Genomic DNA, 25,000 nt, shown 5'->3' on the forward strand with positions numbered 1-25,000 from the left:
ATGCCTTCCATACATGTACATCTTGATAAACATGACATCCACACACAGCTGATGTGAAAGCGAACGTTTGCATGTCCAGACTTCCCTCGTTAAATGACTCCGTAGTTACCAGGCAAATGTTAAATTGCATCGTTCTCCTGCGCTTTTTTCATGCAAATTCTGTTGTTTTCATTTCAACTGTGGGCTTTAGCAATAAAGACAACTGTTGTCAGTCACAGGGAATAGGGAAATCGATTTTAAAAAAGCTTTTAAAAGGTACATGTATTTTCAGAGTTGATTAACATTACTTATTAACCCATTCACCCCTAAACCGGTCTAAACCGGCCATACTTGGTATTTTACTCTAATGCCAGATGATTTTACTCGTCAATGGGGTACCCCCAGGAGTCAATGAATTAATGTTGCAGCAAATACACAACATTAGATTTCGTCAAGTTTATTGTTAACGTCTGCGAACAAACGACTATCTTTTTTTACAAGAGTGCTGTTTTGGAGTTCTTATTTTTTCCAAAAGCATGCTTGAAAGTTGGGGGTGCGGCTTATGTTTACACGAGTCTTTATGGTACTTGTAAAATAGTAAAATTGGCGTACAAATCACGTCATGCACAAAACATGAAATGAAAGTGAACAGAATAGAAATGACAGTACCAATAATTATTGCCAGAATTTGTTCTCCTTCCATTCACACCTTGACAAATGTTGTGTTCTGTTTTAATTATTTATTCAGACCTCAAAGATCAAGTGAAATATATAGAAAAGTCTGTGGCATCAAAAGAGCCACGCTTCTTAACTCGTATCCTGAGGTCCATACCAGCCACCAGAAAAAAACTGACTCATCCCATCCTCAGGAAAATCATCTGTGGTTTCTTTCCTAATTGTAAGTATTTGTGACCGTCCAGATGAAAAGGATGCTTAACCAACAAGCGTTTCTAGTGCGTTTGTGTTTGAAACGCATTTGAAACACGTTTGAAACTGTTTGAAACCCAAGGTGTTTGAAACAAAGGAAAAGGTGTTTTACATGTATCTGTGTTTGAAACACCAACCTGTGCTACATCTGATCTGTCAACATTGAACATAATTATTACTGTTGCAATAAATTATTTCAGTAGAGAATACATTGAGTAATTTTCCGTTTTATTTGTTTCTTACTGTAAAAGTACCCCTTTGATTAAGTAAAAGCTTTATATCGGTATATGAATGAATCAGGAAACAACATGGATGAGTGTTTTTTTTTTCTAACAAGCCAAGGAGCATAATTATATTGCTGTTGAAATACTGACATGTACATGTAGTATTTAAAATAATGAGTGAGGATCCCTGTAAACTGTTTCACCTTGTGGGCTGTTGGGTGAAATAAAAGTCCCATAGAAAATGTGATCACATGGAAACATACCCCGTAGCCGTGGAAATATTGTCTGCCTTGTTTAAGCAATTCAAGTGACATTCCAGTGCATAAAACTTGGCTTTGCATGTAAAAGTGTGCATGTGAAAGCAATGCATGAAACGATTATCAGCTGGAAAGATACCAGCAAGTCCGAAGCCATTTGCAGGATACAAAGCTTACCCTCGGGAGAATCAGTAGCTTCCATTCAAGCCAACGTTCAACGGTCGTTGAAACCACTTTCCAAATTAAGCATCCTTTTCATCTGGATGGTCACATTTTGAATTCTTGTTATGTGTTATCATAAAATAATTATTTTCATATTTTATAGCTTATATATTCATACCCCTTTATACAATTAGTGAAACTACACAAGTTTAATCAGGGTTATAAAAAGCCAGGTATTACCTTCAAATACATTGTACCTCTGCATAACGTCTTCATTCTGCTTGTTATGTGTTACAATATCCAGGCACTGTTTATGACTCATTGCTACAATGTGATTACTTTTGAGCGGTACTGTATTTCAATTTCCAGAGAGTAGGTGACGTTGGGGCTTGAACCAATAGATCAACCAACATCATTGTACAGTATCAATTTTCATGGCTTCCATTAAACTATAAAGCCAGTTTTATCATGATTTCATTTTCTCCTTGCCAGCATCTGTTGCAAGAGATGGCCTTTTAGCATTCCTGGATGAGGTAAGTGAACAGAGTGCATTCCACCCATTTCATCAAACTGACAGCCCATGGAAATAATAGTAGTATTTCTAAAGTTCAAGGGAGTTGGTTTCTACAGGTACAAAGAAAATTAATTAAAAATTATCTCTGATATTTTTAAGAAAAACTAAACAAAATAATGTACAGTATCTTAATGAACTGTCTTTAGTGCAAATCCTAAACCACTACACATACACATCTACAATGTGTGCCCATTGCGTTTCAACCTAACCATGTTTTGTTTTAACACTGTGTATATTTGTCCAGTTTATGACACAGGAAGGAACCAGGCATGGTTATATACCATGGGTTCTTATACAATGTACCTACACAGGGCTCGAAAAAACCCCCGTCCGGTCGTCCGGGACAAGTAGATTTTCCTTTCGGGCAAGTAACTTTCACTCCTTCCTTGCCCAACGGGCAAGGACCCAGGCAAGCCGTTCACTGACTAAATTTTTGATAACGATTTTGAGAAGAAAAGGTATTAATAAGCTTTAGGCCCAAGGGTAATCAACTGTTTAGATGAAGTTTGACGAAAATTACAATTTATAGCGTTGTTTTGTTGATTGCGTGATGCGCGCTCTCGGCTTGGAAGTGGTTGCCTAGCACGTGATCAAAATCTTCCCTGATCAAATTTCTTTCCAGGATAAAAATAGCCGCCGCGTTGGGAACGAAAACCGCCGTGTTTATTTCTTAATTCTAGCAATTTTCTGCGAGAATATTTCGGTTTCTCTGTACAAAACTTAACTCAACAGCGATATATTAATTAAAACTGTAGAAATTGTACGCGAAAACTGAGAAGTCGCATATTTCTACCGCGAAAACGAAGCCAGCTTTTTTGATACTAAGAGCCAGGTAAATCTCTGTTCTCAGCGAAACATGCAAGTTGGGCGCCTCTGCACTAAATAAAAAGTGTTATATTATTAAAAAGAAATGGATAAGTAAGTCACCAAAATACTTTCAGAGTTCCTGGAAGATGACTTACAATAGTGTTTCTTTCAAACGAAGACGTTTTCCCTCGATTGAAACTATTTTCATTCACAAAAGTGAAAAAATGTGCTCTCGCCGGCTTTTCAAGATATTCTGCATGTGCCAAAACTGAGGTGGGAAAGCGATTTGTTATTAATTTCTCGCGCTTCCCTTGACCATGATTTTGTAGAGCTACAGAAAATGCAGTTTAACGTTAATGGAGTCGAACACGATCTTCGTCTAATTGAACGAATTGAGTCGAGGCTTTATAATGTTGAAGACACCCAGCGTGTAATACTAGAACTAGGAAATAAGTACACGAACGAACAACGACAACTGCGCAAACTTTGTTTCTTCAACTGGGAGGCACTGGCGAAAGATGCTGTGGGACAAAATTTAATTCCTGATGACATCTTTGTATCACGTTCGAAAATTGGGAAAGTTGAATTTGACGCCATAAAAACATAGGGTGATGGTAACTGCCTCTATCGCTCTGCTTCCCTGATACTGGTTGGGAACGAAGATCTCCATTTGTTGTTAAGGCTTCTTACTGCAATCGAGCTGTTTTTACACGCATCTTACTACGCTAGGCATCCAAAATTTCTCTCTGGTATGAAATCACCCTCTGCTGATGTTCCAGAAGATATCATGTTTACACTGTGCCTCTCTGACACTGGAATGAAGATGTGGGAAAGCACAAAATGCAGAGAAGATGCTATTAAAAGGGAAGCAGCAACAGGCTGTAGAGTATCCAAGTGGAGTGTTATGGTACACCTGATGGCACTTACAAACGTGATAGGAAGAACAATTTTGTCAGCATTTCCCAAAGATTGCTCAAAAACAAGGCCATTTTTCCATGACGAAATCATCCCCCGGGAATGTTCTTTCCATGCCGATCCAGCAGTTATGCTTTGGTCAAGGGAAGGGAGCCCTAACACTCACCCAGCGGGTTGGTATCAGCCTAATCACTTTATTCCTCTTGTCGAACGCCGATCATGCTCAGCCACTTCAAAAGCGAGTACATCATCATCAGATATCAAGAAACATCACAAGGATGAACTGAAGAAAAAGCCCAAAAGAAACATTAGTGATTTTTTCTGTGGCTCAGTGCGTAAAAAGCCTTGTCAAGAACCAATGGGAAGTTCAACAGAACCCAAGTTTGGAAATTTTGACGAACAGTCCTTTGTGAAAAGCAACCTCTCAACAGCCACACCCAGCAAAAGCCAACCCCTGAATGGTGACCCGTCTAAAAGCCTACCTGAAAGAACTCTTCCGAAAGAAGAAAATACAGAAAGAACCACAGAAAAGAATTCCGAAAAAAAGAGGAAAAGAGAGTTCAAAGGGCATTGGAAGGAAACGTATCCCTGGCTTGAACATGATGCTTCTAGTGATGTTATGTATTGCATGGTTTGCCGAAAATATCCAAAACTGGCAGACATTACAAGCCCCCTTTACAGAGGTACTGGTGGCATTGGCAAGTACAGACTTGAAACTCTGAAGTCCCACAATGGATCAGCAAACCACCTCAAGTGTGTAAACAGAAGTCAAATGGATCAAGGAAAAGCTGATGAGCCACTCCCCAAACTATTTAAAGCTGCTTTCAGTAAACGTGATCAAGAAACGGAAGCCAGATTGCACAAGCTGTTTAATACTGCCTTCTATATTGCCAATGAGAACTTAGCCTTCAGCAAGTTCAAAGGACTTTGCGATTTGCAGGAAAAGAATGGTCTTGATTTTGGAACCCAGTACAAGAACGATAAGGCATGCAGGGACTTTGTGGAAAGCATAGCAGCTGTCGAGAAGGAGCGATCCCAGGAGGAAATTGAAAATGCTAGATTCTTGTGTGTTTTGGCAGATGGCTCGACTGACAAGAGTATTACCGAGCAGGAGTCGGTTTATGTTCGCTGTACAGGATCCAACGGGCGTCCCTCCACTCACTTTGCAGACCTTGTTCCTGTTACATCTGCTGATGCCCCTGGGGTTACTGCTGCTATTCAGAAAGGTCTTCAAACTTTAAGTATAGATGAAACTGTCTTGAAGAAAAAATTGGCCTGCTGTAACTTTGATGGAGCTAGTGTTATGATGGGGAAGAAAAGTGGTGTTGCAAAACAGCTTCAAGATATAGCCCAGCATCCAGTTTGCATCATACACTGTGTAGCACACAATCTGGAGTTGGCTGTTCTAGATGCAATAAAGCAAACGCCCTATTTGGACATATTTGAAGAAACTGTAAAGTCAGTATTTAAATTCTACTTCTACTCTCCAAAACGTCGCCGTGAAGTTAATGAAATTGCAGCTATTCTCGACCAAGATCATGTTTACTACAGTGGATTACAGAAGACAAGGTGGGTAGCCAGCCGGTTTAGGGCCATTAACGCTTTAGAAAGGCACTTCTTGACAACCGTCACACATCTGCAACATAAATCACAGACCAAGGGAGATGACGGAGCAAAGGCCAAAGGAATTCTTCAGAATCTGCAGAGCGAGAAGTTTGTGAAATTCCTGTACTTTCTGCTTGACGTAATGAAAGTGTTGTCAGACTTAAGCAAGTCCTTCCAGAGAGACGAATTCTGTATAACCGATCTCCTTGTGCACCTGGAGGCAGGTATTTCTCAGCTGGATGTTTTGAAGCTTCAAAGGGGTCCTAAGTATCAAGCTTTTGAGAAGAGGTACAATGGGCAAACTGGGGTACTCAAGAGTGGAGTCAAAAACAACCACGAATTGAAGCTGTCAAAACCAGGCACTACGGTGGAGGATGGCTTTCCTTCTTTTATCGCAGAAGTGATAGCCTACATCAACCAGCGGTTCTCAAGCCTTCGTGAAGAGCCGTACAGTTACTTCACAGTCTTTGATCCTAAGGAGATGCCTCAAGATCAAGCAGACCTTGCTACCTATGGCAATAAAGAAGTCCGTTCTCTGGTAGATTACTTTCACCATTTCTTCTCAGATGATGAGAAGCAAAGGATCATCGAGCAATGGCCCATTCTACGTCAACGACTTGCAAGGCAGAAGATGCACAAGACCCTAGATGTCTTCTCCAATATACTAATGTCACCACCCGATGATGTTAAAGATTGCCTTGTTCTGATTGATCTTCTTATCACTCTGTCACCGAGCACAGCAAAGTGTGAGCGTGGATTCTCGACCATGAATCAGTTGAAGAATTCAATGCGCACATTGATGAATCAAGATACCTTGACGGCCTTACTGAGAGTCCGATCTTCAAATCTCAATGTGACCAACTTTTGTCCTACTCTCGCAATTCAACGCTGGATGAGTGGAGCAAAAACCAAGAGACACGTAGACCTTTAAACTCTCTTAACCATCATTAGCATGCAAAGTGACTATGACTATATGAAATTGTTATTAGTGTAACAGGTCACATAATGACTTCATTGTGCCATAATACATATGCTCTTGTTCAAAAGATTGTATACTTGTTGAGTTTTTTACTTTGTTTAATTTATAACTGTAAGCCGATTCAAAGTAGGTCTTTTCGTAAAACGCCAAGGGTCTTCAAGGTTATAGAGAATTATTGAACAAAAGCATAAGGGTGTCAAGGCGTATGAAAGCAGTCAATCAAAAAAGCTCCGAGACATTGTATTGGGAAAGATGATAATCGTGATAGAGTATCTAACAATGAAGGACACACACTACTTCAATGTGATTATAACAGTGTTTATCCATGTTAATTATTACAAACCGTACAACTTCATAAAAAGCGGAATGACGAGGTTAAAAGTTGTGGGAGTATTACAATAGTTGTAATGGTGTAAGCATGAAAGTGATCAGCACTAAGAGGATGGTTTTATTACATTAAAATCAATTCTTGGGTTCATGAATTATTAATGAGTTTGAAAACTTGGGCAAGCGGGGAAGTGCCCCGGGCAAGCAAAACTTAGGGGTTACTTGCCCAACGGGCAAGGTGGAATTCAAATATTTTTCGAGCCCTGCTACAGTAAGAAGTGCTTTGCAAAATTACTGTATGCAACATTTTGCTGTAATTTCGACTGAAATAATATGGCATGACCTCTTGACTTAAAAGTGTGCTTTTACACTTAGCTAAGGAATTGATGCCACATTTGTTACTTTGTTAAGAAAACAAGGTACAATTTGTAGCATTTGCCTCCATTTTTGGACTTCGATTTTTTGGGGGAGGGGGTTCGCAATTTGGCTGCACATGCGTAACATTTCTTTGCCTTGTAGAAGGCAGCCCAAGTAGGATGTTGTTGCACAGCAATTGGAGCCCGATAAACTTAATCTTATGTACTCAAGAAAATCAATCAATTAACAGTTTTTACATGCTGCATTGCAGGTTTATCGAAAACTTCTCTTTGACATCAACTTCGAATCGAAGTACCCTACATACATTTAGATTTCACAGAGTCGTGGTCTGAATGTCGACATGCATTTGGTAATACACCGCCCCCAACCGCATTTTTCATTACACTTTTAGATTTAGGTGCTCCGTTTTGGAGTGCAAGCTTCTTCGTGAACATGTTGATCTTCGGAAAAGTTTACGTTCAAACAGATACTTACAGTTTTTCAAACCGTCTCACCAGACGGAAGTCTTGTCTCTTGAGATGAGACGAGACTCTCGTTTCACGAGAGGGTGGTAACTTACTTTGAGCGGTACTGTAGATATTGACCAAGATATTTTAAATTAAAAATCACTGAAATACTCTGAACTGGCCTTGCGCACAGTATTGGTTGTCAAACTCTCGTTATCGACAATACCCGACTTTTGGCTGTTATTTCTTTGTTACAAAGTATTTATCTGGAATAATACCAAAAACAAACGTTTGTCTATTATGTCTGCTGTTTATTTTGATACTTGCCTTGCATTTATTTTGCTTTGTTAGCACACAGCACCCAGACAAAGTTGGTGGAATTGGAAAACTTTTCGTCTGGCACGTTACATTTTGCTCTGAAACATCGCACTTTTAACAACATTTGTATCGTTTCAAACTTTCTATAGTTCGTTTGGTTTGCGGTTTAGGGTTAGGATGGAAAGAAAAGGTTCAAAGCGTTTCGAAGGTTTCAGAGGTTTCGAGCCTTTAAAAGTTTGTACTTTGCGTGCGAGAATTAATCACATACTGAGTAAAAATTGTCACGTGCTAGGCAACCAAACTTTGTTCAGTGAAGCAGAACAAGGTAGTTGTTTTGTTTGCGCGCTTTTCACGGCTTTGCAATTTTCAAAAGTGGAATTTTAACGTGTATTTTGCGTTATGTACGAAAGAAATATTTTAGAGGAACGATTAAAACAAAGGAAACCAATTGCAAGTGTTTTAAAAACCATCGAAACAATTCAAACAAAACGAACCAAACGAACCAAACCATATATCAAACCATTTGAACGGTAAGCAAAATGAAAAATTTATTTTTGGCGTGATGGTTACAAATTTAGTGCAAAAACTAGTAGGGTAACGCTAGTTCTACCAGTATGACTCTAAAAGTACTCATTTTCTGTGGATGAATGTTTCCCAGGGTATTGTCCAATTAATGTGCACCTAAATATTTAAGGTTCTTGAGCGATATCATGAGAGAAAAAAAATATTTACACAAACATCTCAATCGCGTTCACTGCTGTTTTTCTCGCTGATTTCAAGTGCGGTTTTTTTTATTTTGTTATTAATTGAAAACAGAAAAATATTTTGAAGCTTTCTTTTTACCAGCTAAATGCACATGAAATTTACTTTCCATTTCTGTTTTCAGATTATTACAGTAATGTTGTTATCTTAAAATCCAACGCTTTATTTAGCGTGATGTATTTTGCAACGGCCTTGAACACCAATACCGTGGGCACAGCCAACTTTAAAGGAAATCAGCTTTATTAAAAATCTTTGGAACAAAGTGTAGGCTACCCGTAGCCTCTTGTTTTAATTATTATTTTGTTTATATGGTCAGTACTTTACCCCTGTCTGAAGGTACACATATTCAAAGGGTAGTCACGCAACAGCATAACAGATAGATATTTATCATTGTTGATCTTACATCTGATTTTCTTTTTTTTTTTTTTTTTCAAGCCTATGGAATCAGAATCTTCAACACCATTCAGACCTCGCAGTGCCAGATTGGTTGCTGCTGCCACTTTACCGGAAGTTGAATTTTACTTCCATTTGTTAGTTTTGATTCACCTTATTGATACAGAGTGTTATAATGAGGTGAGCTATAGATCTCTTTAATAAAATAATAGTCAATGCTTACAGTGTAAGTCTCGCATGGAGGTTGGGTGGCCAGGAACGTGGGGTGCTTAACCACAGACCCCAAACACAAGTAGGTTGCTCTATCTCCACAACCCAGCCTCAAATGCTGCCCGCCACGCCAAAAGGACCTCCAGGCTGAACCATCCCAGAGCAATGGGGGCTCATTGACCTAAGGCACTCAACTCTACACAAAAAGTACAAATGTCTAACCTGCTAGGCCAACTGACTGGAGACTTGCTTATGGGTAAGAGAGAGAGTAGGAGTGCAGATATATACATGTAGTTTGTATGCATCGCTTGACCACCAATCCAAAATCGTGATAAGGTTATCAGGGACTTCCAGGGCAGCTGATGTCGTGGCCATGCCAATTCAGAGTGTAAGATACATGTACATTATAGACTGCACTGTGGATGACAAGAGCTGCTACCGGTAAGGGGCGACCATCTGCATAACTGTGGAACGGTTGCCCAACTTAAGCCAAAAAGTTGATACATTGTGTGGGTTCTAATAAATACAGAGATTAATACTGATTTTTGTACTCTGGCTATTCTGTAAAATACGGTTTGCTAAATTAGCCGAGTCAGTCACTTGCAGTCAGTCACTGTGTAGTCTTCACAGCCAATTACATCTACTGTAGGCTCAACTTACAGTCGACGAATAACATGAATAAGTTGAACAAATCACTTGACTCTGAAGATGACTTCCGCTCAGGTTGTCGAAACGTCAGTCAATGTCATCTCAAACAGTCCTTCTCAGGATTACACTCACCCAGATGATCGTACTTTACTTAATTGTGATATGACTCCTGGGTTCAAACCATTATAATTCTACTTAGTCTTTTATCTGTTTACAGTCTGAACTTTTCATCTTTTCAGCCATACTGAAGTCTTGTAAATTATAAGTAAGTTCTTTCCTTGTTTCTGAGGTAACAGCGATCCTATTGTTAACCCACTGACACCTCAAATACCCTAGGACGCCCCCAGTTCACAAGTAAAATCTGTTAAGTATCACTCCCAGGGGTCAATGGGTTAATAACTTTCATCACTACTCCAAACAAGCTAATAATGTAATATTTACACTGAAAACCCTTTCCATGTGCCTGTAGCTGTAGAGACATACAGTACATGCACATGTGATCTTCCTGCATACTCAGACCTTCATGTTAAGGAGTGAGACATTGCCACCAACTTGGAACCACAAAATTACACTCGACAATACTGGAAGGAATCAATCACTTGTATGTTGTGTGGTCAAACTGCATGTAAATAGATTTAAAATTTAAGGAAAAAGTAGAAGCAGATGAAGTGATAAACTTGAAGGTACATGAGGAGGCGGTGACAAAAGGTACCTTGATAAACGTGAGTCTTCGAAAATTTTGGCAGGATCTTGAGATCTTGAAATCTTGAAATCTTGAAAGCGTTTTTGATAAGTCTCAAAGTTTCATTTTTGCATGGTTTGTTTTTACTTTTTTTGAGTCTCGAAACATTTTTCCAAGGAGTTTCAGGCTCGAATTTTTAACTAGGTTCTCGGTGTCGCGGCAAGTCTTAGATTTTACCATTCGCCACCCCTATGAGGTGAAAGATTGTCCTTCCTTTTTAAACTTCTTTCTGTTTTATTTTATTTTTGTAGGCTGTTCAGTGTTCAGAAGTGCTTATGCAGAGAGCCTTAAACCACAACAGAAGGACATTGGACCCCCTCTTGGCAAAATGTTACTTCTACCACTCGCGTGCTTATGAACTGGTTGGAAGATTAAGAGAAACCAGAAGGTATTGCTGCATAGTAATTTAATTTGTGTGTAATTCAAAATGAGATGAATTAACCACAAAAACGGGGTAGCCTTTTGTACCTTGTATTAAGATTCAGAAACAAATGTAGGAGTTTCTAGTGACACAATATCTGATTATATAGTGTGATGCCTTAAGTTTCTGGGCTTCTGATATGATGCGGAAAAAAAATTAAAGAGTAATTTTTGGCCATAAAATTAATTATTACATGTATGCGCAAACATGCGTTGATTATGTGGAAATTTAAACAGTTTATAAAACTAATAATTAGGCCTGTCCAATTTATTTACATGCTTATGGTAAATCAGGACTCAAAATTGCAACCAATACAGTCACATTTGTGACTTATTACTGTTTCCCTTTGTGATTGAAATAATTATATGTGACCTCACACGGGAAAACGTACACTAACGTTTTAACGTTAAACGGGCAAAACTAACGGCTAACTAACGGACGGGTAATGAAAGCTAACGGTACCTTACGGTATGCTAACGCTTTTACAGGCACCGCTAACGGTTTGCAAAGTCATGCTAACGCATTGCTGCAAGCGTTTAACGGTTAAGTTACTTCGACTAACAAGCGCTTCGGAAGCAGCTTAAACGTTGACTAACGGATTACTAACGGCTGACTGATGATGGCTAACGGCTAACTAACGCTTTCGGCCGTTAAACGTTAAAACGTTAGTGTACATGTACGTTTTCCCGTGTGAGGTCACATATGAGGAGTCACCAATTTGTGAACAGCTTTCACAGTTGAAATAAAAGGGTTAGCAGTTGGCATTTTGCAGCAAGTTTTGCTAAAATAAATAAAGCGGTAAAAGATATTTTGTTTCTCATCATGAATTTTGTTTCAATTTGGAGAAATGGAGCAAAATTATAATATGGTTGGACTGCGATCCATTCCCTCAATGGTTGACCATTTTCAGCTGTATTTTTACGCATACATGTATGTATTGGAGGCTCTTATTTTCCCTATGATTAGAAATGATACAATTTAATTTGTAACTTGCACCAAAATTTTGTTATGTCTTTGCAACCAGATATTTTTTGAAATTTCAACCCCAGGGTATTTGTAATTTATGAGACAGGTTCTACAGTCCTTCAATGTTCAGAAAAATAAGGGTTTCAAAACAGTCAATCACTTTGGCTTTTATGTTTGTGAGGATGGTAAGCAGCTACTTTATCCCTAATATCAGGCATTTCTTTTGTTTATGCGGAAAATGTTGTAATAATTATTATGCAGAGGATGTGGATTTTAGGGAATTCTGCGGATCCACATCGCCACATCCTGTCAGATGCCTTGAAGTTTGCAACTTTTAAACTGGAAATTAGCCAAAGTTAGGTCTACATGTATTAATTAATTTTTTATTGTAAGTATATCCAATTAATTGTTACACTAATTAAACACAGTTGGGCTTTTGAAGGGGAACGTCACTAATAAATCTCTTCAAACAGCTCCTTAAAGACTACATGTAGTTTCTTTGAATTTTTTTTTTCACAGTTTTTTGCTTGCCAGACTCAGAACAGCTACTCTGAGACATGATGATGAGGGACAGGCAAGTATGATTTATGAAACTACTGGTACATGTAGCTGCATATTACATACATGTTATTTGCTCGTTTGGAAGTCCGTATAGCAAAAACTGTGACCTCGGTCACAGCTTTTCGCTATATGGACAGACGCTTAGCAGGTAAGTAACTTATTAGTTTTTTCCTCTCTCTCTTCCTCTCTGAAATCACTTTTTTAATTGTTGACCTGCACCACGCTTGATAGCAAATGCAGTAAGTGACTTACAAACTGAACTTTTGAAAGAGAAATATTTTTATTTAAATTCTATGTCCACGCCTTTTGTGTAATAAAAATCGCTTTTGAAACACTTCTGTACGTTAAAGGATTCGGTGTCAAAAAATGAAAATTTAAGGTCATTACACAAACTCACACAACCAGGGCTAGGACTCTGCCCAGGTTGGCAGGCAAGACAAAAATTCTGCCCGCTCCCAGAGTCAATCAGATTTTCTTCAGTAGGCATTCTCCAGATCATGAAAAATTAGCATGTGAACAAAATGACAAAATGAAAGAAAATTAATGTGTATTATTTGAAGTGTGGGTAATAGATGAAAGATGCAAGGTAGACTGAAGTGACCGTCACACTTATAATCCATGACCTCTGTGATGCTGGTGCAAGGCTCTTCCATCTGAGCTATGAAGCCATACAGTTGGGAGCAGGTCAATTTGTTGGGCTTGTTCATTCCCATAAAAGGACTAATGAATGAAAGAAATGTACAAAAAATTATTATTTGAAGTGTTTATGTACACGTCAAGACTTTCCAGTCTTGGATGATAATAATAAAATTAGTCTTTGGCAAAAATTTAATTTTTACTAAATTAATTGAGAACTTGTTGGCAACAGTACCTTTAGCTTAAAAATTAATAGACCATAAGTACACTGTACCTAAACATCATAAAAATTAATATTGATGGCTGAGAAGGCACCACAATGGAAAAACAATGAGGATTGAAGTGCTTAATAAGTTCTAAAGTGCATGACAGAATTACAAGATTTTCATTTAAAGAAAAGAAACAATCTTCTTAAACGAAAATAAATATAATTTGTAAACATGGTGGTTTCTTTTGTGGTAATCCACTTTTGGATCAAGGAAATGCAAAATCCAAAAGAAATATCTTAAGTCTGAAACTACACACTGCTTAACGAAGAGTTTGTTATTGATAGATTATCTTTGTTTGTTATTGGCAGGCCATTCTTTTAAATCTTCTCCTACGAAACTACCTCCAATTCAACCTATATGATCAGGTAAGAAACTTTGCAATGTAGTCAAAGTCAAAATTCAGGGTAAATTGCTATCACTAGTTGATTTTCATCTGCCTTTGTATTCTAACAAAAATAAATTATTCACTTTATGATTAGTTGGGCAAGTATACACATAACTTGGCAAGAAGCCTCATTTGAAATTCATTTTAATCTCAACAACAAAATGATTGGAACAATACTCCCTTGAAGAGGACATTACAGGGGTTCCAGGGCTTTTGTTGTGGTGACGGCACAACTAATGCATGCACTTACAATGTTCTTAACACTTAACTGAACGATGTACAGAAGTACAGTATGTTAGTAGAGTGTAATAGATAAAGAGTCAGTAGACAAACAGTTCGTGGTAGTGAAAAGTCCTTGAGGTTCGGTAGAAGTCCTTAATTTAAGATGCCTGTGAATTTCATATAACTTAACCCACTGACGAGTAAAATCGTCTGGCATTAGACAGAGTAAATCTATCTATTAAGTCTCACCTCCATGGGTTAAAGATTTGGCAGAGAAACAGATGTTTTGCACACTTTTCTGATTTAAGCAACTTGAAAATCAACTTTATTCTCTTATTGCAGCAAACACTTTTTGACAGGCAGTGGTGCATTTAGCTAATCATGCCCTAATGCATTGCCTATAAACAATGCAATTTTTTTAAAGGGTGCATTTGATTGACCGTATTCCGGAATAGGAATACGTGGAATAGAAGATACATGTAGAAGTCCTTCGTTTTTACGGAGATTCACATTAAAATTGTCCAACACCTGCTAAAATGCCATTTTAATTAAACATATCTATATTATCCTTGTTGCTTCAAAACGCTAGACATACCATTTTAAATCATCAATCCAAGTATTCTTATTCCAGAATAGGGTCAATCGAACGCACCGTACGGTAAGTCAGTTTTCTTCTTAACCTAAAAGGACCTGAAAAGTATGTAGTTTCAAGGCAAAATTTGGTCTTTGGAATAGGCTGCATTTTTTTGTGAAGATACTGTCTGTCACACTCGATAAGGGTCACACAGTGTTTCCTTGCTCTTTGCCACAACTTCACTCTTGTCAAGAAATGCAGACAATAAACATGACAACAATTAATGTCCCCTAAACTCTGCTCCGTGTGTAATGATAAACAGCTGAGTTTATTCGAACCTAAAAATATTGCTTACGTGTACAAAGTCATGTTCCTTAACACTTACCATAGTACCTCATTGTGGGAAACAGGTGGCAAATGCATAGACTTGATAGATTCATGTTCATTTAAGTGTTTTTCATGTACCCTGTTGTTAGGCAGAGAAGTTGGTGTCCAAGTCTTCTTTTCCCGAAACAGCAAGTACAAATGAATGGGCAAGGTTCCTCTATTACACAGGTCAGTTTTTGTTGTTTTTTGAGTCTGTGTTCTCTTTTCATTATGTTAAGCTTGTTTTCAACAGCCCTGTTACCATTATTATCTTTATTGATTCAGCTACGTACGAACTGCTTGATTTAGGATTTACTCAGTCAAGTCTTCCATGTTTGTTGTACTGTAGGTATAATCAAAGCTATTCAGCTGGATTACTCAGAGGCTCACAAAAATCTCTTACAAGCAATACGAAAGGCCCCTCAACAAGCTGCATATGGATTCAAGCAAACTGTAAGTTAGTAACAATAAATGACTTCAACTTAAATTTATTATGCAACATAGGAAAACAAAATAATGTTATCTAAGAGGTAGATCAAGTATTGCCAGACAAGAATAAATCTTCCATAAGGTTTATTGTAAACCTTCAGCAGTAGGTAACTATCCCAATACACATGTTGGGTCCTCAGCTAGAATTAGGTCCTTTTTATCCTGTACATTGTGCAGGTTTTCCACAGTTTTTGGAAACAACTGTTAAGCTTCCTTAAGTAAATCTCTACGTAACAATTATTCCATGAACGCTCATTGGATATGAGTTGGCTATGACCAGTCTCGTATCCAGCAAGCACAAATGGAATAATTGTTTTCCTTAGTTTGGAAGTACAAAATACAAGCAAAAAAGCAAGAAAATCCGAGCAAGATCAAAAATAATTATTGATAAAGATGCAATGTTGTGTAACACTTGGTGGTCAGACAGACGCAGGCTCATCACAAAACATTTCTTACCTTTTTGCATTCTTCTATTAACCATCAAAATTGATCCAAACTTTCAACAAAAACTTTTTTCAGAGAGAAATTTCACTTTTCAGCGAAAAAAATTTTAGCTTACATGTAGCAATGCTTAGTGCAATCAATTGCCTTATAAGGTCAAACTTAGGTATATGAAATGATTGAGTGAACCAATCAGAGCACGAGAAATGCACTAACTGAGGTTGAAAATTTAATAAAAATGTAATTAATCCAGCTTGCTCGAGACCAAACTTGGAGGATATCAGCCCTGGGATCTCTTGTATGAACCTCATTCATTCAGTCCACGCCATCATGACCTTGGACAAATACTCTACCTGTGCAAACCTTGCTCTGTCAGTAAGATATAGTTACATTATGCAGTAGAAAGCTTTGGTAACCCTTCCTTCAAGAGGAAGTCCTAACAATTACATGAAAAACACAACCAAAGGAACGAAACATGGAGATGCTTCAATACATAGACCCTTTGCATAAATGGTGCCCAAATTTGAATAACAATACTTGATACATCCTTAGCCTCACATTCATGAGAAAAATCCTTTGTCTGGAAACATAAACACAAAGCTAAGGATGTATCAAGTATTGTTATTCAAATTTGGGTGCCATTTATCAAAGAGTCTATAGAGCTGATCAGTCAAATAAAATTATGCTGTTCTCACATTGTGTTCAATGCAGGCACAAAAATTTGCCATTGTTGTCCAGTTGCTTCTTGGAGAAATACCAGATAGAGCAACATTCAGAGAACCATTTCTAAGAAAAACACTGGTGCCATACTTCCAGCTAACCCAAGGTTTGTATGAATTACAAATACCGGTAGTCATGTATCTGTTGAGTTGAAGTCAGTGCATACCGGCAACTAAGATGAGGTTCACATTGCAACAAGGTTGAATATCAGACATGGTTTGATTCTAAGTACAGAGTGGAAGATAAGTGAATGCAACTATTCAAGAGACGATGTTGTGACACTAACATTTCACACACATTTCTCATTGAAAAAGAAAAGGTAAGGAAAGCAACTAGTCGTTCTATCAGTGGATCACTAATTGGGGACGCTGTAAACTGAAATTAACAATTAATGCAGATCAAGTCAAATGTTAGTTTTTGAGGAGAGGGGAAACCGGAAACAATCTCTCGGTGTAGAGTAGAGTGTCTGGGAATCAAACATCCGTGTTTGATTCCCAGACTCGGTGGGTGCCTACCGCATTGGTGGTAAGCAAGTGCTCTCGCCACTATGCCATCCCTGCACCCCTAGCATTAAAGACCATGCTATCTAGGAACTTTCTTAGTTCCAGGTAACTCTTTTCGTGATTCCACTATGTGAATTTAATCTACATGTAGGAAATGTCAGACCACATTTCATGCTCTGTTTAACAGATAAAGTAGGTTCCATGTTGCCATGTGTCTGTTCAGTAATACATGTAGATCACAGATGACGTCAAAATGTGGTATGAACATACATATAAAAGACAAGGTGATGGCTACGTGCTTCACTGATGTTCTTACACATTTTGATATCTTCTGTGATCTCTTACTGAAAGAATAAGGTATTAACAGGTTTTTATGACGACGTCAGCTATGTTTCAGTCCTAATAGATCATTACGTGAGAACCAATCAAAATGCATTGTTCAGCTATTAGATAAAGTCATGTCTCCCTTAGTCGGAGTGCATGAGGTGTTGAGCCTTTGATGTGCACTACTTTGGGTAGGGAGAAACAGAAACACTGAGTCTTAAGAAAAGTGGAGGAGTGCGTAAACTTTAGCTGCATGCCTCCTTCGTTGACTCACACAGTCAACCCACGTAAATCGTGTACAGTGTTAAACCTGTTTAGTGAGGCTTTTACATTAAAATAAATTATGGAATTTGTTTTCTCTGAATCAAGGTATTTTAAGGAATGCTATTCATTATTTTTAAAGACCTTCAAATAAGCCAAAAATATTAAACACTGAATGACTTGTCCCGAGGGAAGCAAAATTAACTGTTTCGCGAGGGACAAGTCATTACCTGAGTGATTTGTTAAATAGCACGAAAAGGAAAACGTTCAATGGCAACAATAACGGCGGTCGTCGGTCAACATTCGCAGGTAACAGTGCACTGTTACCATCTGACGTCATAGATTTTGCACTGTTGCCAGCTCAGATACTTTTGGCGGAAAACAGTTTTATTGTTAGACGTCAGGTGACCTCGAAGTAACCAATGAGAGCGCACGCTGTTGGGGGGGGGGGGGGGGGGGTGGGAATTCAGCTATATAACAACATATATTTCACACATTTTATGCACTCAAGAGGAAATCATTAAAACTTGTACATTGGATGGCTGTTCATACCAATTTTTTAAAATAATGATGAGTTCCTCTTTGCTGGTCATAATGAAAATAAACAAGGTTATTACTTCATGTTCATGGCACAGTGGTGAGAGCACTCTCCTCCCATTAATGTGACGTGGGTTTGATTCCCAGACTGGGCGTCATATGTGGGTTGAGTTGGTTGGTTCTCTACTTCGAGAGGTTTTTCTCCAGGTACTTTGATTTTCCCGTCTCGTCGAAAACCAACCTAGGATTTGATATGCCTTGATTTGATTTTGTATAGTGTCACCAGTTAGTGCCACCATCATCATCATCCGCAGTATACACGTTTAGTATGACAAGGCAATAATTGCCCACAAGTTACCCACATTCTTCCGACAGGTTACCAACAGTCGGCCGACTGTTGGCCGACAGTCGGTGGAGGATAGCTGTTCTTCATGAAGAAGTCATTCCATGGCACATTTAATTGTAACTCTGTTTTATCAACAGCCGTATTGAATGGGGACTTGAAGCTTTTTAACCAAGTGGTTGACAAGTTTAAAGAGAAATTCCTCTCAGAGAAAACATATACTTTGATCATCAGGTTTGTGTTTCGCCTTTTTGTGTCTTGACTCTTGGCAAATTTCCATGAGCAAGGGACTTGGACCAAATGTGTAAGATCTAGTAATATCCAAAAAATTAATTCTGTCACATTAAAGGCCATGTAAGCATTGAGATGTTCACCAAATTCGAGGGTTGTTCAAATCCAAAGAAATGGTATACTTGAGGAATTTGTTCTTAGCGGTGATGTTCTTATAAAGGGACCCTTCACTCCAGCAAAGAAGAACAGTAAACGATAGGAAATGATGTTTACGATCAAGTTTGTTTACGTTCTTAATTTCAAAGAAAGCGTTTGAATAAGGAAAAACCTTAAACAGCAATGACCAGAACCAGGTTAGTCTCGCGGGCTCAGAAAACCTGGTTCTGGTCATTGTTGTTTAAGGTTTTCCTTTGAATAGACCCTTCTGCAAAATGGTGGCCGTAAATTCAATTACGTTAAAATTAAAAACTAATACCAGAAATAGAAAGAGCACATTTACTTTAGTAACCCTGCAAAGTTTCGGCATATCAGCTGAGAAAATGTAACTTTGATATGGGATATGGCGTAAAGAATGTAATCTTTTCCTGAGCAACCTAGCGGACAAACTTTCCAGTAAGAACTGCGAGTCTTATGCCAGTGTCGTATCTTCGCTTAGAACACGTTTGAAATTGTAAGGTTGTAAGGTCAGGCCACATACGTGTTCGAAAGTCTTCACAAGAATGCAGACTTAGATGACTTTAGTGTTATGCAAGGAATGCGGACATTTTTAAATTTAGTTTTTCTAATGATTTTAGGGTAGTTTTTAGTTTTGTAGAACACCGTGTATTTTCTTTTTTTTTTTTTTTTTTGTATTTTATTATTATTTTTTGTATTTTATTATTGTGTATTTTCTTTGCTTCTGTAGAATTTTGTCAATTTTTAAAATAAAGTTTACTAGTTTTTTTACGATTTTTAAAGTTATAGTTTACAGTTGATGCTTGCGTCGACGTCGTAAATGTTAAAAGTCCCTTGTATTGTTTTGTTGCGTTGTCATTGTCGTTGCCGTTTCTTAAACTCTCTGTTATACAAGATTGCGACGCCCAAAAACCTAAGCGAGTCTAAAATACACAAAAGACCCCTCACCAAAATGGCGGCAACGGACTTCAATGAGTTAAAATTGTTGAACTGAATGAAAACCTGATACCAGAAATAGAAAGAGCACCTTTGCTTCTGTAAGCCTGCAAAGTTTCAGCGTATTAGGTGTTATATCAGCTGAGAAAATGTGACTGGGGGTTTCCCCATTCCTCCGTTCGTGCCACAAACCAAAGGTAAACGATTCCATTTCCACGTCAATAACTCGTTGTTGGTACTTCCTTTTCTTCTCTTTCTCATGCTCCTCGAAGATCGCTTCTGTTGTTTTGATAACACGTTCAGTTCACATGGGTAACACGTACATCGAAGAATGCTGTACAATGTAACTCCTCGTGACCAGAAACGTCATGCCTTTTATGTCAAGCCTTGCCTCAGGGGGCTTGTGACCGTGGATCTTTGTTCAAATACTCGTTGTCGATCGGTAGGAGGTGGGGCTTTACTTCGACATTCTTGCAGACTTTGCTGAGCAGAGACGTGAGAAGGTTCCGTATGCCATCGACGTTTCTTTGTGCAACAACCCCCCCCGCCTCTTCCTTCTTACATGACAGGGCGTGGTTGACTGTGAATCGATCTCCACACGCGCAACTGCTCGGCAAATCCTCCAGTTGCAGATTGTAACGTAAGCGCTGCGATTCCCTAAATTGTTGCTTATTCAAAGACAGGCCCTGCACTTCAAAGGATACGGCGTTTGGCCACGAGCTTGCATTGTTGACCTTAGCAAGTCTGGTGAAAGAGATGCATCAGTGGCTTCTCTTCTCGATTTCGCTGCCATCGACTTGAGTGATTGGTGTTGTCGTTTCAGGTGTTCCACAGTTTGCTCACCCTCTGGCATGAAGGGTTTCTGCGGTCGTATTGGTGCTACATGCGGTCTTGTTATTAACGTTAAGGCAGCGTATTGATGTGAGATTTCAGCTTTCAGGTCTGGTATATCCACACACCCTTGTGCTGGAGGTAGGGTGAATAGTTCTCTTAACTCATCAGGGAGCGGTTCCGTCTGGCCGAAGAGAACTGGAAGGAAATTATTGTTGATCGCTTCATCAATCGGTTCCACATAATCTTCAAAAGAGTCATTTGTTTGCATAAAATATGCAAATTTCGGTTTGTAGTCCTTTGTGAAGCCAGGCAATGTAGGCGGCATGGGGTTGGCTCTTTGCGATTTCAGCCAGCAACTCGATCTTTTCCCTCCATCCCTAGACAATTAATATTATTCTTTCGTATTCCTGGGATCCAATAACTGCTCAAAGGTGTCGTTGACCTTCCGTTGTTATTCTGATTTCCTTTCCAAACACCAACTCGGCCTCGTTAGCAAGATCTTGTCTTTACTAATAGCGAACTTTTGGAGCCATTGACGAGGTAACCAAATTTCTTTCCTCCTTGACTTAAAAGCTTGTACCAGTTGTATAACAGTTCAATTGGGCCGCCTCCCGCCGAGTCATCGACCAGCCATACTTGCTTAACTTTAGGTATACTCGCTCTTAGGCTCTGAATCATGATGGATGTGTTGATCGCGTACCACGGCATGGCCAGTGGGTCACCGTGTGTTGTCGCCTCCTGGAATAAGATCTCATCTCCCCTACAGATGAACTGTCTAGAGGGATGATTTCTGTACGTGTTGATGATATACATAGACAATTTCGGGCAAGTTATCTTGATGTCATGCATTGCGACAGCTCTATTCATTTGGTTGAACGCATTGCTGGTGTCAACCAACAGGATTCCATCTGTACCATCTTCATCAAAAATCTGGGCCATGCCATGTATGCATGGCGATCGCGGCACCAGCACTATGACCTCAGCAGCTGGGAGATGTGTTTCCTTTAAAGCTTCCAATACTTCAGGGGAAAGGGCTAAGATCCTCGCAGTTATGAACGCAATTTTTAGCAATTGCGTTCATAAGCCTGAAAAATTCAGGACTTCAACGGGGTTTGAACTCCTGGATTTTTAAGGCTTCTCTACGCAATTGCTGAAAATTGCGTTCATAACTGAGGATCATAGTTTCCCCTGATTCCATGTCCGCAGTTCAATGTATGATTCACTTCACATATCATTTCATTCGTTAAAATAAGCTCCCAATGGAAGAATGCTGCTGTACTGAAGAATACAATAGTGGCCGGGTATTCTCCAATCACTCCACCCCAATGTAATTACACAAAGGCCAATTATTCAAGATGGTGCGCTAAGGCAAGATTGGCAAGATTGCAGAATACCCGGCCATTTAATTTTCATATGAATAGGGTCTATTGTTGTATGCCTTGCCCGCTACAAGAATAGCGATACTCACCGTTACTTCACCTCTTGTCATTTATGTGCCAACTAGAGGTTTATTGGCTGTCGAAACACAGGATTCCTTTGTTCTGTGGTTGGCAAATTTGAATATCAAAAGAATTGTTTATAAACAGTGAATCTCATATACAATAGTGGCCGAGATTCTCCAATCGCTCCAATCATTCATTAGATTAGGATTCTCTTATGAATCTCTTCATGAATCTGTTTCATGTACTTTATAAAATAATCTGCATAAAATTAATATCAGATTTACCCTGCTTTTGGGTAAATCACTTTTGGGACTTGCATCGGTTCAAACTGACGAAATTTGTAATTCATTTAGTGTAATTTGAACCGTTTTTGCCCTGACAAATGTGTTGACTGAAACCACGAAATGATCGAATATTATTTTCTGATAATGGCCAGTAGAGCCAGTGAATTGCTGACTTCCTTGGTCGGAGCCAGAGCTCATTATCCCTCTCACTAATTAAAAGGGTATTGGCCTCTTGAGAAAGATAAAAACCATAGCAACCACCATATCGTTACATGAGGTTCTCGTTCAACATTGTTAATGCCGTTGTTTTTGATGTTTTTGTTTTCCAGATTGCGACACAATGTGATCAAGGCTGGTGTCAGGATGATTAACTTGTCTTATTCGCGCATTTCACTGACTGATATTGCTCTGAAACTGCAGTTGGACAGCCCCGAGGATGCGGAGTTTATTGTGGCCAAGGTAAAGAGAGCACGGTTAGTCTTAAGTGTCAGCCATACCCCAAAAAGGGGGCTTGACGTCTCTCTCGAGCGCCAGGCATCTTTTTGGCGGGTTTGGGCGAGGAGACGGCTGACACTGCAGACCAAGAGAACAGCTTTATGTGAAATCATTTCACGTTATCGGTGCACTTTTCGATAATGTCCATATTTGTCAAAAACAGAATGTGTTGCATGTTTCTTTTCTTTTTGATGGTCCTGCAAGCTAACTGCTTTGGCACATGATAAGTACCCTTTGCATGTTACAGTACAACTACTAATAGTACTAGAAGCAATTTTACCACTGCTGCATTAAACTATATAATGGAAACATGTGAAGGTGTGGGCGATCTTATCTTAAACAGGAAATAACTACTGTCAAGCAGCAGTTTGCATCACACTTCGTGATTTTCAGATTTAGAACTTTCGAAATCGTAACTTTCTGTTTTGAAAGGTCATTCAAAATGATGAACCAAAGTTCAAAACGAGGTTGCAAATTAGTGAATGTCAAGTCTTGAGTAAACCAGAAGTTACAATTTACTTTTCTAATGTAGTTTTTTTTTTAGAACCTTTTCAACACCGAGTCTCCTTGTTATTTTATTTTTTGTTTTTACCAGAACACAATTTCAGTGAAACGTTTGCCTTTCGCCCTTAGCTTGGATCTAAATTTGTGTTTCAAGGAGAAAACAAATTCATTTTTAGTCCACTTACTTCGCGTCGTGAAAGCTTTTAAATTCTCTTCCAGGTTATTAAGAAACTCTGCAGTAAGTTATTTTTAAACAGAACATAGTAATTAAAGCGTGTATCCTATGAACTAGTTGACATTAATTGCGGTAAAAAAATTTTTAGGCAATTCGTGATGGTGTGATTGATGCCACGATAGATCATGAGAAGGGGCACGTACAGTCAAAGGTATTGTGAAAATTTGGTCTTTTGTACAACATGGGAACTCTGTGAGGTTATTGTAGCTTTTTTAGTTCAACTCTCTCTTTGGCTTCCGCGTGGCAGTTGTGAAAACACGTTTCACATTTTATTTTGATTTCTCTCTTTGTCCTTTTTAGACAAACATCTGAAAAAAAGCTTACTCGACTACGATCCGTCTTTTGTTTGCTTGTTTAGTGCTTTCAAAGTCAATGAATTATCGTGGAATTAGCAGTCCATGAATTACTTGTGACAATCATTTCTTTGACTTATCTTTTTCGAGCATGCTATGCAACCTAATTCTAAGGTTAATATCTTAAAATTGCTGTTATTGTCCCTTAAAATAATTTCTTCTTGTTCTCAATCGTCGTTACAGGAAAATGTTGACATTTACTCTACCAACGAACCTCAAGGAGCTTTCCATCAGCGAGTGAGCTTCTGTTTAGACCTTTATAATCAGTCTGTCAGGGTATGTAACAAGTCTTCAATACTGAGTTCAGTGGACATTTAACCCTGTCTCTTTTCGAGCCTCTCTGCATCGCTTTTGCTTATCTACCCTGAGTGAGCAAGAAGAAATCCTTTATCCAGTTATGGATGTAGCGTAACAGGTGCAATTCAAAGACCTACGTTATGACACAAGAGTAGTAATCACGAATTATTGAAGTGCGTTCGACAATACGGGAGAAGGGTAACATTGGCATTCAGGCTGACATGTTGAGCATTTCCGAGTTCACTTCAACTTCTTTTTCACAGCAGCGCGATCATCATTTGCGCATACGACCTACCAAAACCGAAATGGGCGTGCACGTATGACGTAATTCAAGATGGCGCTGAAAAAGCAGACGAACGCAAACAAAAAACTTTCTAAAGCTCGCCCTATGCACAGGATACCCAACATAACAAATAACGTTTTCCTAAATATCGAACGCAATAAGTTCACCCATTAGATGGAAGGTAACTAGAGTCCTTCTCCTTAAACTGTTTAAAATGCAAATAATTGTCAGCAACACGTAAAGGAGCCCGCGAGTCGATAC

At 38.8% G+C, this 25,000-nt stretch overlaps 1 protein-coding gene and 1 pseudogene across 1 annotated transcript in view; both read left to right on the plus strand.

Annotated features, from left to right (window-relative positions):
- The window catches only part of LOC138012517 (26S proteasome non-ATPase regulatory subunit 3-like), a 28,681-nt gene that overhangs the window by 1,365 nt on the left and 2,316 nt on the right, over positions 1-25,000 (plus strand). Inside the window, exons 2-14 of the mRNA XM_068859308.1 lie at positions 728-877; positions 2,042-2,082; positions 9,096-9,233; positions 10,905-11,041; positions 12,560-12,614; positions 13,815-13,871; positions 15,164-15,242; positions 15,403-15,506; positions 16,695-16,809; positions 18,812-18,905; positions 22,902-23,031; positions 23,895-23,957; positions 24,343-24,435. Of these exons, the coding sequence (XP_068715409.1) occupies positions 728-877; positions 2,042-2,082; positions 9,096-9,233; positions 10,905-11,041; positions 12,560-12,614; positions 13,815-13,871; positions 15,164-15,242; positions 15,403-15,506; positions 16,695-16,809; positions 18,812-18,905; positions 22,902-23,031; positions 23,895-23,957; positions 24,343-24,435 (1,256 nt within the window). The remainder of the gene's footprint in view (positions 1-727; positions 878-2,041; positions 2,083-9,095; positions 9,234-10,904; positions 11,042-12,559; positions 12,615-13,814; positions 13,872-15,163; positions 15,243-15,402; positions 15,507-16,694; positions 16,810-18,811; positions 18,906-22,901; positions 23,032-23,894; positions 23,958-24,342; positions 24,436-25,000) is intronic.
- On the plus strand, positions 4,563-6,464 carry LOC138012515 (zinc finger protein 862-like; annotated as a pseudogene).

Source organism: Montipora foliosa, chromosome 8, assembly GCF_036669935.1.
Source record: "Montipora foliosa isolate CH-2021 chromosome 8, ASM3666993v2, whole genome shotgun sequence".
NCBI classification, from domain to species: domain Eukaryota; kingdom Metazoa; phylum Cnidaria; class Anthozoa; order Scleractinia; family Acroporidae; genus Montipora; species Montipora foliosa.